The 18,956-nt window shown below is 44.1% G+C and overlaps 1 protein-coding gene across 2 annotated transcripts in view; it reads right to left on the bottom strand.

The window, feature by feature from the left end:
- The window catches only part of LOC112233914 (collagen alpha-1(XXIV) chain-like), a 260,500-nt gene that overhangs the window by 12,859 nt on the left and 228,685 nt on the right, over positions 1-18,956 (bottom strand). The window contains exons 48-58 of one of the 2 annotated variants that reach the window (XM_042322354.1): positions 11,742-11,849; positions 11,400-11,507; positions 8,990-9,043; positions 8,569-8,631; positions 6,309-6,362; positions 5,616-5,651; positions 3,498-3,533; positions 3,290-3,316; positions 1,856-1,909; positions 1,190-1,358; positions 709-818 (exon numbers count right to left, since the gene is read on the bottom strand). In XM_042322354.1, coding sequence (XP_042178288.1) covers positions 709-818; positions 1,190-1,358; positions 1,856-1,909; positions 3,290-3,316; positions 3,498-3,533; positions 5,616-5,651; positions 6,309-6,362; positions 8,569-8,631; positions 8,990-9,043; positions 11,400-11,507; positions 11,742-11,849 — 819 coding nt within the window. Of the gene's footprint in view, positions 1-708; positions 819-1,189; positions 1,359-1,855; positions 1,910-3,289; positions 3,317-3,497; positions 3,534-5,615; positions 5,652-6,308; positions 6,363-8,568; positions 8,632-8,989; positions 9,044-10,245; positions 10,374-11,399; positions 11,508-11,741; positions 11,850-18,956 lie in introns of those variants that run through there. The other variant, XM_042322355.1, reaches the window with a different exon arrangement.

The following is an 18,956-nucleotide window of genomic DNA, read 5'->3' on the forward strand; positions in this document are numbered from 1 at the left end:
TGAATAGCAAACATACACAATCCATGTCCTCTTCGGTGAGGTTGAACGGTGGTTGGCATCCAATATGTTGCATTTCCACTGAACTATAGTATAGATCCATTACACTTTGCGATGGGAAAGGGGAACCGAATAATATACATATATTTTAATTACCCTACCAACTAACCCTATACTCAATAAAACGCATCACCTTATTCCACTACTAACCCTATCTGATCCTACCCCAGGCCAACGGCCTGAGAGGACAGGACGCTACCACTCAACACACAATGTAACTCTTCTGAAGTCAAATCTCCTACCCCAAGTACTTCTCTGCAGCTGCCACCACAACATCTATTTTCAGTGATTTACGTTTCATTTCTACAGTAAAGTTGATAACCATTATCATGAACACTAAGAACCTTATTAAAGCATATATCACTCATTGGCCTATCCCTCTGTGCTGGCACAGATCTACTATTCACAGGGATCCTCTCCGAATCCCTCACCCATGACGCATCCTCATATTTCCCGAAAACCATACAATACTGTTGAAGTTGCAGAGGGAAGGAAGAACAGATGTGTTAGTGAGAATTCGACTTAAGTGGAAGTCAGGATTTGTGAATGTCAACGTGTTTTTCTTTAAACCTAGACAAATCTGTTTATTAAATTAGTACTGCTATGGACCAACTGGAGCCCCTGTGATGATGGAGTGCAGTGCTCGGTTACCTTGTTAGAGGCTACTGGGAGGAGACATGTCTGCCCGCCTGCCGTGAAGTTACAGAAGACCTCAATGATGTCTGACGGACATCCCAGGTTAGGGTCGATCCAGTACAGTCCTACAGAGGTACAGGTGATGGATCTTAATTTGATCACTCTGTTGTTGCAGGACATTTCCAGCAAAGTAGTAAATGCAGAGTTGTGGCATATTCAAGGTTCAAAAAGGCTTCTACAGTTTGTATTTTCCAATTTAAATTGTCAAGACTTGATTTGCCCCAACAAAAAATGTATCAACCCCTGCAAAAATACCCATTAATTATAATCCACACAATAATTCACATTTCCTGCTGCTGCAGGATTATTTCCCTGGTCAAATTAAGATAGCAACTACAGTCTATTCTACTGAGTAAATCTGTGAAGATTACTAATATTGATGTAGATTGGGGAAAATTGTCCATTAAATTGATAAATTCTGTAAATCGGTTCTCACCGTCAGAGAGCTTCTGTTGGCAGTCCAGCAGGTCCTTGCAAAACCGTGCCGGGTTCTCCCGGGTTCCGAGCGGTTTCTTCATGCTCTCGATGACACTGCTCAGGTAGTGCAGGGTCTTAAAGATCCCTGCATTCTGGTCCGAGAGGGACATCTCCGTGTTCTGGTAGATCTAGGCAAGCAGGGTTAGCATAGTCCACACAGTCCAGAGTGTTGCAGCATGCATGGGAAGAGGTTAGGAGAAAGCCACAGAGACAGCCAATCCAAAGCATGGACACATGGATGAATCAAACATTTCATAAGCATGAATTCATGCAGACACATGCAAGATGCATGCATAGAGGCACAACCCATATCCAACCATAGAAACACCATGTCAAGGTATTTAGAAAAGTTGCAAGCAATGTGTTTTGCATGTGTTAAACGCAATTAAATAAGGTTTATTTGTAGGCAAGGTAGTTACAGGCACCCACACATTAGTGAAAATACATAGAATTAAAGAGCAAAAAACGAACAGGAAGATTTTTGTAAATTGCTTTACTGAAAATTGACACAACAGTAAATATCATTAGAGTGAAGATATATCAACAGTGAATGTTACATATGGTAAATATGTTGTCTAAAGATTCAACTTCTGTCTCGTGTATAGACCAACAGTGAGTGCTTTACCTCTGTCCTCAAGGCACCATTGGACTCAAACAGAGAGTTGTACTCGATTCGTCTCTGAGGATACAACACCAACAAGTACAGTTTAATCACAGAGGCAGTAATAAGCAGAAAGCAGTAAACCAGAGGCCTGTATCAACAAATCTACACATTTTTCAACTTAGTAGGGGCATACTAATCAATGTCACTGAAAGCCTCCTCCCTGATTATTACATAACAAAAATGCCATTGTAATATTGTAGTTTAGATTTATTTATTATCAATACAACTGTTGAAACAGCTCACAGCACAGGGAAAGGGTGGCCCCACAGATTACACTGTATGCTCCGCTTCTATGCTACCTCTGGCCCTGCAGCTATAAGACTGTTGCTTTTTCCCATTCCATCAAAAGCCTTATCTAAGCTTAGCCTGGCACCAAGCCTAGGACAGAGAGAGAGAGAGAGAGAGATAGAGAATACTTTTGTACTCGAAAAATACTCCATCATCAACAGGCTCTGTATTTCAGAAATCACACTGTCAAGTACCCATGATGCACTGTTCAACTATTTAGCCATTTAAACCATTTATTTTTGAAGAAAAGTTTTTCTCACTGGCTTTCATGTATTTCAAACGTGAGCTTGTCTGAGATGTCGTACTTGATGACAGTTGTTCTCCATTGGAGCGATGCCATTGGTTGGCCAACATTCTGGGGCGAGGTTTAGCGAAGGGTCAATTAAGAATTGAAACTGGCAATAACTGATCATGTCCATGAACTCACAGGAGCCAGTAAATGTTTTGACCCATTTTGGTAACCAGAGCTCACACAATGTCCACTTGGTACACACTGATTGAATCAACATTGTTTCCACGTCATTTCAATGAAATGACGTTGAATTGACATCTGTGCCCAGTGGGTGCTTGATGTGCAACAAAAGTCAGAAGCTATTCTCCAATGTCTTCAGGATGTTGTTTCCCTGAATAGAAGTCAAAGTCATGTACAACAGGATTTTCCAAACCTTGTCTCTCTTGAAACCCATTCCTGACACTTAGAAAAAAGGAAATAAACAGTTGGATCATTAAGTGTTCTTCTATTACAGCCAAATGTTTGACTCACTGGGCTTCCAAATAACAGTTTTTTGGTTAAAGAGATAGTTCACCCAAATTACAAAGTGACAAATGGGTTTCTTAGCGAAGGGCTTAGAGAAGGGTCAATTGCCAGGGTTAGAGGTTCTAAGCATGTATTATTCATTCTATTTCTATGTGTGCTGCTGCTGCACAGAGAGGGGGAGGGGTGAGGGGAGGGGGTGAGGGGAGGGGGAGGGGAGGGGGTGAGGGGGGCGTTGCCTAGGCAAACCAATACGTGTTTGCTACAACACCTTGTTTGAATCCGGACAAAGAAAAACATAAATGCTTTATTACAGATTATGTCACTATCTGTGAATCAAACAGGATACTTACGGTTGGGCCAGGAGCACCAGGGGGGCCCTGGGAGAGAGAACACAGAGAGGATTTTGACATAAACACAAAATAAACAGATACAAAGACATATGTCTTCAAAAGACGGCAAACCTCAATCTCTATGAACTGCCATAGAGCCGTCAAGTAACTGTAAGTAGTAGGGAACCAGTAAGATAGGTTAGGACATAGTAATGGGGGGTACACTTACTCTGGGCCCTGGATGTCCCTGTGGCCCCTGGGGTCCCTGAAACACAAACACAACAACATGGTGTTACAATGGTGTCCAAGCAATGACATCACAATAGAATATTTGATGCACCTCCACTACTCTCTAGTGCTCTCAAATGAACAAAGATTGCAAAAAATGTATTTGTTGAAATATACACTCAGTGGCCAGTTTATTAGGTAGACCCATCTAGCACCGGGTTGGACATTTTGCCTCCAGAACAGTCTGAATTATTTGGGGCATGACGTTCAATCATTGCTCAATTGGTATCAAAGGCCCTAACGTGTGCCAGCAAAACATGCTGCTTATGCTAAATCCTGACTCTTCCATCAGCATGACGCAACAGGAACCGGATTCGTCAGACCAGGCAATGTTTTTCCAATCCCCAATTGTCCAGTGTTGGTGATCACGTGCCCACTGGAGCCGCTTCTTCTTGTTTTTAGCTGATAGGAGGGGAACCCGGTCTGGTCGTCTGCTGCAATAGCCCATCCTTGACATGGATCAACGAGTTGTGCCTTCTGAGATGCCGTTCTGCACTCCACTGTTGTACTGTGCTGTTATTTGTCTATTCGTGGCTCGCCTGTTACCATTCTTGCCATTCTCCTTCAACCTCTCTTATCAACAAGCTGTTTTTGCCCACAGGATTGATGCTGACTGGATGTTTTTTTTTGTTGCACCATTCTCTGTAAACCCTAGACACTGTCATGAGTGAAAAGCCCAGGAGGGTGTCCGTTTCTGAGAAACTGGATCCGGCACGCCTGGCATCGACGATCATACCACGCTTAAGTCTCTTAGGTTACTCGTTTTGCCCATTCTAACGTTCAATCAAACAGTAACTGAATGCTTCGATGTCTGTTTGCCTGCTTTATATAGCAAGCCACGGCCACCTGACTGTCTACAGGAGCGATCAATTTCTGTGAACAGGTGGTGTACCTAATAAACTGTCCCCTGAGTGTGTGTTGATATTACATGATACATTTTGTATAAAATAGCTGCTCTAGTCTAAACGATCCAATCATAATCATACTTTACAGCCTGAAGAGCTGCAGTCAGTACAAAGGGTTCTGTGTTGAGGGCTCTCTTTGTGTTTCTGTAATGGAGCTCTACCGCCCCCACTGGCCGATGAGGGAACTGACGGCACAGTACTATAGCAGCAGCCTTCTGCAGGCAGCTGGTTCTTATTAGGCCCCTGAGGAGCTGCCTAGAAGTGTGTAAGTGTTTGTGTGTCTGTTTACTGTGTGTGCTTTTGTGTTTTTCTCTCTCTCTCTCTACTGTTTGTGTGTAACTGCCTATGAGTCTCGATGGGGCTTAGGGAGCCGTGAGAATCTTAAACCAGTTTACATGGCAGAGCGTGAGCTGTGAGAATCTTAAAACAGTTTACACGGCAGAGCGTGAGCTGTGAGAATCTTAAAACAGTTTACATGGCAGAGCGTGAGCTGTGAGAATCTTAAAACAGTTTACATGGCAGAGTGATAGGGAACAGTATACTGTACATTAACCCGGTCATGGCTAGAAGGGTGCCAGCTTTTGTCAAATTAATGTCAGATTTGACTTTTCGTAGCAGGTTAGGAGAACTTATGCAGCAGGTTAGGAGAATTAACGTAGCAGGTTAGGATAATTAAAGTATCAGGTTAGGACAATTAGGTTAAGGTTAAGAAAAGGGTTAGGGTTAGCTAAAATGCAAAAGCTGGATCCCTTCTAGCCATGACCCATTAATCCCCACAGAGGATCACAGCACTAACATTATGACAAGGCATTTCCTGTACACTGAGGCAGTAAGGCTCCACGCACAGCCCACAGTATACTGGAAATCCCCCTGCAACAGCTACTTTCACCACGAGTCTACCCAGGTAGCATGGTTATTACCTCAGGAAACACTGCCCATAGCTACAGTTCCATAAACCAAACAAGGCCACGTGTCATCCAGCGTGTCAATCATAGTTTATAGATTAAACACCAACGCTGTACTTCACACATAACCTTGTGGTTTTCCAACGCCTACCGAGTGTAGCATAGACTGCTTTCTCTCCAATGGATTATATAACTCTACAGAATGTATTCAGAATTCAAATAATACCAAGTATTGGATTCAGATCTCACCATTTCCCCATGGCTTCCCCTTGGACCCTTCGGTCCCTGTGGAGGAGAAAATAAGATTTTTAAAATACACTGGTGTCTTTTCGAAGTACAAGTACCCCAATTATTCTGGGTATCCCTCCATTCCATGCAGGTGTCGAACAGTACACTGGACATGAGCAGCATAGGTCATCCATACATGTTCTCCGCTGTTTTGGGACAATTTGTCCAGTTCCTTCCATGAGTGGTTGGTTCTTCTAACTCTGTTATTCCTACAGTATAAAGCCCTTCATATAAGCACAACATACTAGTGACACACCAGGTACTGTAGCAAAGTGTGACTAGACTGGACAGATCTCTATTCCAAACTATCTCCCAGGAGAATTACAATGATGGAAAGTACCACTTGAGGCTTGAACTTGATTGATTTATGGTTTATGCCTGAGGAGTCATGAATACACTCTCTCTCTCTCTCTAGTCTAGAAAATGTCTGACTTTGACAACAGAGGGGCTTATCAATTCAGTGGATGACCGTTATGGAAACACTCCAGCCAGTTAGTTCAACAAAAGCCACGTTCACAAGACAGACAGGGCAGAGTGCCCGCTCTTAAAATGGACCATTCCACCACTCACACACACACACACACACACACACACACACACACACACACACACACACACACACACACACACACACACACACAGAACAGAACCTACAGGTTTCCCCATTGGGCCGATCATCCCTTCTGGTCCAACAGGTCCACTGAAACCCTGAAACAGACAGATAGAGGAGAGATCAGCACACACACAATTTCTATACATAATTTATTGCAACAAATCAAATCAAACTTTATTAGTCACATGCGCAGAATACAACCTTACCGTGAAATGCTTACTTACAAGCCCTTAACCAACAGTGCAGTTCAAGAAGAGTTCATATTTACCAAATAACTCAAGTTAGAATGTATATATATATATATATATAAAAAGTAACACAATAACATAACAATAACGAGGCTATATACAGGGGGTACCGGTACCAGTTTTCGGCGGTAAAGGTTAGTTCAGGTAATTTGCAGAGGTGTGGACTCGAGTCACATGACCTAGACTCGAGTCACAAATATGAGGACTTGCAACTCGACTTTGACTTTAACACCAATGACTCGTGACTTAACTTGTACTTGAGCCTTTTGACTCGAACTGACTTAATACTCTCCCCAAGCCCAAACATAGAAAATGACAGACGGAGCTTTGTTCGACATTTGAAGCTGCACAAAGAACGGTAAGTCGTGGCTAATATAGCCGACAGCTATATCATTCATAACTTTACTAGTGTAGCATGTAGGCTAACGTAACGTTAAATCAATGAGCCTCCACACAGTCAGTCAGTGCGGGAACGTGATCATTGCACCAAAGATTGAGCTACAACTGGCTAGGCAGTTGGTAACCTAAATCCTGCCTGATGTTACTGCTGTTTTTAAAGCCATTGACATATGTTAGCCTACTGTAACCACACACACTGTTGGTTACAGTAGCGACTATTGTCACTCCTTGAAAGCGGCAGCTCTAGCCTTTAGCTTGATGCGGATGTTGCCTGTAATCCATGGCTTCTGATTGGGATATGTACGTATAGTCACTGTGGGGACGACGTCGTTGATGTACTTATTGATGAAGCCGATGACTGAGGTAATATACTCCTCAATGCCATTGGATGAATCCCGGAACATATTCCAGTCTGTGCTACGAATGACAATGACCAGTGGAGTTGGCAGGACACCACAAACAGATCTGGGACCAGGCCAGTCCCACCTTCTACCCTGTGACCTCTGACCCCTATGTATTGTTTCCAGGGGGAGTCTGGCTTGGCAGGAGAGAGGGGGACCCTCTACTGTAGAGAGCATCCGCGTCATCTGACCACTGCCGTATTGAGCGAGTCACTGGCACTTCCTGCTTTAGTTTTTGCTTGTAAGCAGATATCAGGAAGATAGAATTATGGTCAGATTTGCCAAATGTAGGGCGGGGGAGAGCTTGTATGCATCTGTGTGTGTGGAGTAAAGGAGGTCGAGAGTTTTTTGCCCTCTGGTTGCACATGTGACATGCTGGTAAAATGTGGTAAAACTGATTTAAGTTTGCCTGCATTAAAGTCCCCGGCCACTAGAACCACCACTTCTGGATGAGCATTTTCTTGTTTGCTTATGGCCTTATAGAGTTGTTTGAGTGTGGTCTTAGTGCCAACATCAGTCTGTGGTGGTAAATAGACGACTACGAATAATATAGATGAGAACTCTCTTGGTAGATAGTGTGGTCTACAGCGTATCATAACGTACTCTACCTCAGGCAAGCAATACCTTGAGACTTCTTTAATAATAGACATCGCGCACCAGCTGTTTTTGACAAAAAGACACACACCCCCACCACTCGTCTTACCAGACGTAGCATCTCTGTTCTGCCGGTGCATTGAAAATCCCTCCCGCTCTATATTATCTGTGTCGACGTTCAGCCACGACTCGGTGAAACATAAGATATTACAGTTCTTAATGTACCGTTGGTAGGATAATCATAATCAAATCATCAATTTTATTTTCCAATGATTGCATGTTAGCAAGTAGAACGGAAGGCAGTGGGAGTTTACTCGCTCGCCTACGGATTCTCAGAAGGCAGCCCTATCTGTGTCCTCTTTTCCTCTGTCTTTTCTTCATCCAAATGACGGGGATCTGGGCCTGTTCCCAGGAGAGCAGTATATCCTTCTCGTCGGACTCCTTAAAGGAAAAAGTATCTTCCAGTTCGTGGTGAGTAATCGCTGTTATTTTCAGTCATAAGAGACGGTAGCAGCAACATTATGTACAAAATAAGTACAAATATATGTTACAAACAATGCAAAAAAACGAACAAATTAGCACAATTGGTTAGGAACATGTAAAACATCAGCCATCCTCTTCGGCACCATCTTAACAGTAAGTGCTGATTCTGTACTTACCAGAATGCCAACAGGACCTTTAGGACCAGGTATGCCTTTGAAACCCCAATCACCATTTGGTCCCTTTGAAAAACACAGAACAGTCATTTGATTGATCACTGCTAATTGATCATGTCTACAAGAACACGTGTCAGTGGTGGGTGTAGGGGTACTATTATTTAACTATGCAAGTCAGTAAGAATTCTTAATAACAATGAGCCTACACCAGCCAATTGTGCGCCGTGCTTAGGACTCCCAATCACAGACAGATGTGATACAGCCTGGATTTGAACCAGAGACTGTAGTGACACCTCTTTCACTGAAATGCAGTGACTTAGACTGCTGTGCCACTCGGGAGCTTAATATATAGGGCTGAATAGCTCATTGAGGGCAGGCAAGGATGGTGAATGTCTGTGGTGATCTCTCAGAGCCTCTGACTCACCTTAGGTCCTGGAAAACCAGAGAAGCCAATCATCCCCAGGTCTCCCGGCTCCCCCTGCAGGCCAGAGAAACAAACACACTCTGGTACAACTGGAACACAAATGAAACGCACAACTCAATCACAAGATAAAATGACACTCCGATACAACTCAATCACAAGACAAAATTACACTCTGATACAACTCAATCACAAGACAAAATGACACTCTGATACAACTCAATCACAAGACAAAATGACACTCCGATACAACTCAATCACAAGACAAAATGACACCCCAATACAACTCAATCACAAGACAAAATGACACTCCGATACAACTCAATCACAAGACAAAATGACACCCCAATACAACTCAATCACAAGACAAAATGACACTCCGATACAACTCAATCACAAGACAAAATGACACCCCAATACAACTCAATCACAAGACAAAATGACACCCCATACAACTCAATCACAAGACAAAATGACACGCTGATACAACTCAATCACAAGACAAAATGACACTCCGACACAACTCAATCACAAGACAAAATGACACTATGGCACAACTCAATCACAAGACAAAATGACACAACTCAATTACAAGACAATAACACTCTCTGATACAACTCAATCACAAGACAAAATTACTCTATGACACAACTCAATCACAAGACAATAACACTCTCTTATACAACTCAATCAGAAGACAAAATTACACTATGACACAACTCAACCACAAGACAAAATTACACTCTGATACAACTCAATCACAAGACAATAAGACACTCTGATACAACTCAATCACAAGACAATAAGACACTCTGACACAACTCAACCACAAGACAATAAGACACTCTGATACAACTCAATCACAAGACAATAAGACACTCTGATACAACTCAATCACAAGACAAATTTACACTATGACACAACTCAACGACAAGACAAAATTACACTCTGATACAACTCAGTCACAAGACATAATTACACAACTCAATCACAAGACAATAAGACACTCTGACACAACTCAACCACAAGACAATAAGACACTACGACACAACTCAACCACAAGACAATAAGACACTATGACACAACTCAACCACAAGACAATAAGACACTATGACACAACTCAACCACAAGACAATAAGACACTATGACATAACTCAACCACAAGACAATAACTTAACCACAAATCGCTCTGATTTGTGGTTGTTGCCTCCAAAAGAAAGAGTGTGAAGTTAGTAGGCTATGTTATGAAACTATTTAACCTAGTTTCTGTTCCATATTCTCCCTCCTTGTTATGTGTTCCAGACAGGGGTTTGGTCTCTGGTTTGCTCTCTGGTTGCCCTCTCATCCATTATCTTGTCTAACTCCAAGGAACCCGCAGACACCGAAACTAGAACATAAGAATGGTGGGTCCCTTATCGGTCAGTCTGGAGACAGTAGCACTGTCTGAGTACCTCCCCCGTCCCTGTCCCATGTCTGTCTGTCTGCCTGCCTGCCTGTCTATCCATCTGTCCTCAGCAGTGGCAGAAGACGGCCTGTGTTTGCACAGATAATCACAAATTCATCAGATCAATGTGATTTATTGAATTGAATGACAGTTTCTAAATTGCTTTCAACACCTCGTGCACATAGCGGTGGGGGCAATGTAGCTGTGGCAGCCTATCAGAATATTTCGAGGTGTGGCTAACTGGGGGCGTGACTTTCACTGTGTTCTTTTTGCCCACCCGTGAGAGAGAATGTCATTACAGTTATTGTGGCCTATTGTACTTGTAATCCAATTTTAAACTAGTACACGGCCAGCATCTGTAATGATACTTGCACAACTGCATGTTATATTAAACAGCCTTATAAGCTTTATGTGTTAAGGTAGCCATTGCTTGGTTATGATATTGTGGTTACTAAATGTGAAGGTCTTCTGTAAAGAATACATTTGAAAACATTATTTAAAGTTACTGAACAAACTTACTTGTTTAATTTCTAGGGAATTAGTTAAATTGCTTGTAACCCAATTGAATCAATTTCAATAGGTAATTCCAAAGTCAAAAGTAAACTTGGGACAAGATGAAAAAATGGGTTGTATTTACATGAAATATTACTTAGTATTTGTTATTTAAGGTTCAACCAAAGGGGGAAAGTAGTTAGGTAGCAAATTGAAATATAATTTGAAGTCAAATATAATATATAGGAAATATTAAAGGTGGCATTGAATCATATATTTGCTTTCAATAAATGTCCTTTTCTTTTTGAATTGAGAAAAACATTTTTTTGGTTGATCTAAATATTCATTTTTTTATGGTGCTGCTTAAACCTTTTCTGAGCTGTTTATGGCAAATATATGATGCTGTGAATAACCTGTGACCAGTTAGCGGAGCATTGGTGATATTCTACAATGGCTAGATGGACGCTGGACACTCACTGGTTGTCCTTTGAGTCCTGGGTCTCCTATCCTGCCTTGGTCTCCGGATGAGCCCTCCATGCCTTTGATTCCTGGCGTCCCCCTCTCTCCTGCCAAGCCAGTCTCCCCCTGGAAACAATACATAGGGGTCAGAGGTCACAGGGTAGAAGGTGGGACTGGCCTGGTCCCAGATCTGTTTGTGGTGTCCTGCCAACTCCACTGGTCATTGTCATGCACAACACTATAGGAGTTGGCTATGTAGTACAGATCTGGGACCAGGCTAGGGTGGCACTGTAAAGTTAATGGTGAGGGGTCATAGGGTGTGGGGTGAAGAGGGTACTGGGTGTAGGCTAAGTAGATTACCTTCTCTCCAGCAGGCCCCCTCTCTCCGACCAACCCAGGCAGACCAAGTTCCCCCCTGGGACCAGGTAGTCCTGCCGACCCCTCCTGCCCCACGGTGCCACGCTGGCCCTGACAAAAGATAGCACAGACAGTCAACATGGGCACACTAAATCATTGTTGACATGCTGTAAGGTAAGCATGAAAAACACCGCTAATCAAATGGTATGTTGTCAAGTGACAGTGACATTCAATCAGCACTGATTCATAGCCTAGGCCTTTGAAAAGTCAAATACTTAACAGTCAGACATTTGCTTATAAAACGTCAATACAAATGACTGACTGTTGTTGAACTGTTACAGTGCGCAGAGCCGCTGGCGACCACAATCATTTCCTGTTCCATCAGTGGGCCAGCGGCAGCCCAGATGGAGGAGAGGGGAGTCAGTCATATTAAAATAACAGATGGAATGAGCCGTCGCCGGCCTGCTGGCCGTAAGTACAGCAGCGTCTGTCACTGTCCCGCCTCGCCGGACGTGAGGCGCAAGGATAACTCATGTCACCGCCGGGATAAAAAAGAATCAGGAAGTGGTTTGGAGTTACAGAGCTCTAGGTTTGTTGGTAGAACCTCAATCCCCGGGGCTGGAGAGAGGTCTTGCATAAGGAGAGGTACTGTAGTGGTCTCAGTCATTAAATCAGTGGGAGATTTAATTCTGGCCTGGAAATACATGACACACACGCCCATCTGCACTCATTCACACACGACCCACCCAAGTGAGACACATGGGCAATAATGTCCCATCCACCTGATCACAGTAAGGTCTCGGTTCTGAGAACAACTTTGTTCTTTCTCAACCTTAACACGTCTTTTTGACAAACATGTTAACCCTTTACATCGGAGGGAATTGGCCTATATGGATAGGGCTACATTTACATTTCTTACAGAAGAAATATGAAAAGCATATGCATAACCATGGTAGCAATTGAAAGGGAACAGTTTGGAGATAAAGGGAAAAGGATTAGACCAAAGGTGAGTACACAACAGTTCACCTGAAACAAGACTGAATCCAAACATCTAAACATTACACTGTTGATTTTATGTGCATTTTCAACATACTTTTTGCAGCATTTGTTGATAGCGAAATCTGAAAATACTCTGGATACATTCAGTAACATGATAAAACTATTACTGGAAAATGTGGCGTAGGTGTAAAATAAGACAAAAAAATGGCAAGGATTTAAGTGAGAGGACTAACTGGAGTCTCCAAGTGTTCACACAACTCTCCAAAATGTGCATAGTTCCTAAGCAATTTCAATGCACTTTTATGACTCAAAGAAGAGTGTTCAACTATAAGGTGCTTTTTGAGCTCTCCTAGCTGTGCTGTTGAGGAACTAGAGTACACTTGTAGTTGTTTCATTTGGAACACAACTCTGAATCCCTGCCATCACACAATTACTGTTGTTTGTTTATGCAATCCAAAAACGGTCCATTATAAATCTCAATCTGAGTAAGGTGGGCATCATTTGAAAGCTTGTTCTATTGCCAACATGACTAGCTAAGTTCTAAAATAGGATCTTACATTGTTAGACTTTCACGAGGCATTTTAGAGAAACATGTCATTTCTGGAGCGCATTAGAAAGGAGTCGTGAGTGGATTCAGGTGTGTGTACCGCAGCAACTTTTCTTCACAATAAACAAACAGGCTCATACTGTTCAGGACAACCCAGGGTATAACGCCATGTCATCGTGAGTGGATTCAGGTGTGTGTACCGCAGCAACTTTTCTTCACAATAAACAAACAGGCTCATACTGTTCAGGACAACCCAGGGTATAACGCCATGTCATCGTGAGTGGATTCAGGTGTGTGTACCGCAGCAACTTTTCTTCACAATAAACAAACATAGGCTCATACTGTTCAGGACAACCCAGGGTATAACGCCATGTCATCGTGAGTGGATTCAGGTGTGTGTACCGCAGCAACTTTTCTTCACAATAAACAAACATAGGCTCATACTGTTCAGGACAACCCAGGGTATAACGCCATGTCATCGTGAGTGGATTCAGGTGTGTGTACCGCAGCAACTTTTCTTCACAATAAACAAACAGGCTCATACTGTTCAGGACAACCCAGGGTATAACGCCATGTCATCGTGAGTGGATTCAGGTGTGTGTACCGCAGCAACTTTTCTTCACAATAAACAAACAGGCTCATACTGTTCAGGACAACCCAGGGTATAACGCCATGTCATCGTGAGTGGATTCAGGTGTGTGTACCGCAGCAACTTTTCTTCACAATAAACAAACAGGCTCATACTGTTCAGGACAACCCAGGGTATAACGCCATGTCATCGTGAGTGGATTCAGGTTTGTGTACCGCAGCAACTTTTCTTCACAATAAACAAACATAGGCTCATACTGTTCAGGACAACCCAGGGTATAACGCCATGTCATCGTGAGTGGATTCAGGTGTGTGTACCGCAGCAACTTTTCTTCACAATAAACAAACAGGCTCATACTGTTCAGGACAACCCAGGGTATAACGCCATGTCATCGTGAGTGGATTCAGGTGTGTGTACCGCAGCAACTTTTCTTCACAATAAACAAACATAGGCTCATACTGTTCAGGACAACCCAGGGTATAACAACCGTGTCATCGTGTAACTGTAAATCAAACATAGTGATCATAAATGTTGACACTGTATATCATTTGGAAATGTGAAGAGCACATTTGGTCCGTATAGATTTTTTGCTTTGCTTGTATGACATCAAAGTGGTATTTATTACAATCCTCAATGTCTCATCTTTCAAAATGCATTGAGTCATCTTAATTTACAGCTTTTCCCTCACTCAGACAACAAAATATTTGCAAAAGTTGCCCAATTACCAGAACGGCAATCAGTCAAAACCCATACAGCGCCGTGAAGTGCAGAGCCAGGGCTCTGACGTCATGTATATAATGTTACCGTACAGTCATTACGTTTCAATTTAGGCGCTTATTAGTGCCCAAAACTGCCATTTTCAACCAATATAGAAGCACGAGTGTAAAAGGCTACCCAAATATAATAAATAAACCTCTTTAGCTTTACTACTCTGGCTAAGAGGATTGAGTGGCAAAAGTGTAACTACTGTACTACTTGCACCCAGTGGAATTAATTAGGGAGAGACCAGGAGAGAAAGAGGAAGCAAGAGAGATAGAGAGGAGAGACAGAAGGAGACAGAGAGGCAGAGAGGAGAGACAGAGAGGGACAGAGAGGTTAGAGAGGAGAGACAGAAGGAGACAGAGAGAGACAGAGAGGAGAGAGAAACAGAAGGATATAGAGAGGGACAGAGAGGCAGAGATGAGAGACAGAATGAGATAGAGAGAGACAGAGGCAGAGACAGAAGGAGATAGAGAGAGACGGACAGAGAGGAGAGAGAAACAGAAGGAGATAGAGAGAGACAGAGACAGAAGGAGATAGAAAGAGACAGAGAGAGACAGAAGGAGCCCTTTATGGTTGCGAGGTCTGGGGTCCGCTCACCAAACAAGACTTCACAAAATGGGACAAACACCAAATTGAGATTGCACGCAGAATTCTGCAAAAATATCCTCTGTGTACAACGTAGAACACCAAATAATGCATGGAGAGCAGAATTAGGCCGATACCCACTAATTTTCAAAATCCAGAAAAGAGCCGTTAAATTCTATAACCACCTAAAAGGAAGCGATTCCCAAACCTTCCATAACAAAGCCATCACCTACAGAGAGATGAACCTGGAGAAGACTACCCTAAGCAAGCTGGTCCCGGGGCCATGTTCACAAACACAAACATACCCTACAGAGCCCCAGGACAGCAGCACAATTAGACCCAACCAAATCATGAGAAAACAAAAAAATAATTACTTGACACATTGGAAAGAATTAACAAAAAAACAGAGCAAACTAGAATGCTATTTGGCCCCACACAGAGAGTACACAGCGGCAGAATACTTGACCCACTGCTTTGACTATGACAGACTCAGTGAAAATTTAAGGAGAAGCTTTGACACAAAATGAGGTGGAAACTGAGCTGCACTTCCTAACCTCCTGCCCAATGTATGACCATATTAGAGACACATATTTCCCTCAGATTACAAAGATCCACAAAGAATTCTAAAATAAATCAATTTTGATAAACTCCCATATCTACTGGGTGAAATTCCACAGTGTGAGATAGAGAGAGACAGAGGCAGAGAAGAGAGAGAGAAGGAGATAGAGAGACAGAGAGGAGAGACAGAAGGAGATAGAGAGAGACAGAGTGACCACTAGCTGTCTATCAGACTGTTTGGTCAGTAAGAGAAGTAAGAGTAAGTAAGAGAATCCAATTTTGAAAAACTCCCATATCTACTGGGTGAAATTCCACAGTGTGCCATCACAGCAGCAAGATTTGTGACCTGTTGCCACGAGAAAAGGGCAACCAGTGAAGAACAAACACCATTGTAAATACAACCCATATTTATGCTTATTTATTTTATCTTGTGTCCTTTAACCATTTGTAAATGGTTAAAACACTGTATATATATATAATATGACATTTGTAATGTCTTTACTGTTTTGAAACTTCTGTATGTGTAATGTTTACTGTTAATTTTTGTTGTTCTTCACTTTATATATTCACTTTGTATGTTGTCTACCTCACTTGCTTTGGCAGTGTTAACACATGTTTCCCATGCCAATAAAGCCCTTGAATTGAATTGAATTGAATACTAGATTTGGGGGATGGTGGTCAGGTCAGGGAGACACAGAGGCTGGTCTATGATCCTCTTTCTCCTACATATTTTCACTAATGACTAGCATTCCCCTGACTCCGTCTGACACAGGTTAGACCCACAGAGAGACAGAAACAATTACTGCCAGGCATGTACCATTCAGTGGTTACGCCATTCAACCAATTCAGAAAAGGGACATGGAGGGAGAGGAAGAGAAATGGGAGGAAAAGGGAAGACAGAAGAGGAGGAGGATGAAGAAGAAAATGGTGATGATAATGATGAAGAGTTGAACAAGTAGTGGAGGAGGAAGAGGAAGAGGACAGAGTGTACTGTAAAACATTCCGATAGGTCGGCTCCTCTAGGGTAGCTGAAGCAGTAGTTCTGACTGTATTGTTTTCCCTTGGGAGGTAATGTAGTTACAGTATGTGTGTAAAATCACCCTGGTTGTTTCCTGCTGGGATATCCATCCCTGTGAGAGAGAGTCTATGTGTTTTTTTACCATAAAGAACTCCCTCCCTAACCACCTCTGTGCCACCAGACCGGCTTCTTATGTAACTGACAGACAGGGTGGCTAATACTGAAGGTCATCCACTGTCGGTCTGGCTGCCTGGGTAGCAGAGGAAGACTAAAGGACATCCACTGTCGGTCTGGCTGCCTGGGTAGCAGAGGAAGACTAAAGGTTATCCCTGTCAGTCTGGCTGCCTGGGTAGCAGGGGAAGACTAAAGGTCATCCACTGTCGGTCTGGCTGCCTGGGTAGCAGAGGAAGACTAAAGGTCATCCACTGTCGGTCTGGCTGCCTGGGTAGCAGGGGAAGACTAAAGGTCATCCCTGTCAGTCTGGCTGCCTGGGTAGCAGGGGAAGACTAAAGGTCATCCACTGTCGGTCTGGCTGCCTGGGTAGCAGGGGAAGACTAAAGGTCATCCACTGTCGGTCTGGCTGCCTGGGTAGCAGAGGAAGACTAAAGGTCATCCACTGTCAGTCTGGCTGCCTGGGTAGCAGAGGAAGACTAAAGGACATCCACTGTCGGTCTGGCTGCCTGGGTAGCAGAGGAAGACTAAAGGACATCCAGTCTGGCTGCCTGGGTAGCAGGGGAAGACTAAAGGACATCCTGGCTGCCTGGGTAGCAGAGGAAGACTAAAGGTCATCCACTGTCGGTCTGGCTGCCTGGGTAGCAGAGGAAGACTAAAGGTCATCCACTGTCGGTCTGGCTGCCTGGGTAGCCAGAGGAAGACTAAAGGACATCCACTGTCGGTCTGGCTGCCTGGGTAGCAGAGGAAGACTAAAGGACATCCACTGTCGGTCTGGCTGCCTGGGTAGCAGGGGAAGACTAAAGGACATCCACTGTCGGTCTGGCTGCCTGGGTAGCAGGGGAAGACTAAAGGTCATCCACTGTCGGTCTGGCTGCCTGGGTAGCAGAGGAAGACTAAAGGTCATCCACTGTCGGCCTGGCTGCCTGGGTAGCAGGGGAAGACTAAAGGTCATCCACTGTCGGTCTGGCTGCCTGGGTAGCAGAGGAAGACTAAAGGTCATCCACTGTCGGCCTGGCTGCCTGGGTAGCAGGGGAAGACTAAAGGACATCCACTGTCGGTCTGGCTGCCTGGGTAGCAGAGGAAGACTAAAGGACATCCACTGTCGGTCTGGCTGCCTGGGTAGCAGAGGAAGACTAAAGGACATCCACTGTCGGTCTGGCTGCCTGGGTAGCAGGGGAAAGACTAAAGACATCCACTGTCGGTCTGGCTGCCTGGGTAGCAGGGAAGACTAAAGGCATCCACTGTCGGTCTGGCTGCCTGGGTAGCAGAGGAAGACTAAAGGTCATCCACTGTCGGCCTGGCTGCCTGGGTAGCAGAGGAAGACTAAAGGTCATCCACTGTCGGTCTGGCTGCCTGGGTAGCAGGGGAAGACTAAAGGTCATCCACTGTCGGTCTGGCTGCCTGGGTAGCAGAGGAAGACTAAAGGTCATCCACTGTCGGCCTGGCTGCCTGGGTAGCAGAGGAAGACTAAAGGTCATCCACTGTCGGCCTGGCTGCCTGGGTAGCAGAGGAAGACTAAAGGTCATCCACTGTCGGTCTGGCTGCCTGGGTAGCAGAGGAAGACTAAAGGTCATCCACTGTCGGCCTGGCTGCCTGGGTAGCAGAGGAAGACTAAAGGACATCCACTGTCGGTCTGGCTGCCTGGGTAGCAGAGGAAGACTAAAGGTCATCCACTGTCGGTCTGGCTGCCTGGGTAGCAGAGGAAGACTAAAGGGCATCCACTGTCGGTCTGGCTGCCTGGGTAGCAGAGGAAGACTAAAGGTCATCCACTGTCGGTCTGGCTGCCTGGGTAGCAGAGGAAGACTAAAGGTCATCCACTGTCGGTCTGGCTGCCTGGGTAGCAGAGGAAGACTAAAGGTCATCCACTGTCGGTCTGGCTGCCTGGGTAGCAGAGGAAGACTAAAGGTCATCCACTGTCAGTCTGGCTGCCTGGGTAGCAGAGGAAGACTAAAGGACATCCACTGTCGGTCTGGCTGCCTGGGTAGC

This window comes from Oncorhynchus tshawytscha, linkage group LG05, assembly GCF_018296145.1.
Source record: "Oncorhynchus tshawytscha isolate Ot180627B linkage group LG05, Otsh_v2.0, whole genome shotgun sequence".
Classification (NCBI taxonomy): Eukaryota; Metazoa; Chordata; class Actinopteri; order Salmoniformes; family Salmonidae; genus Oncorhynchus; species Oncorhynchus tshawytscha.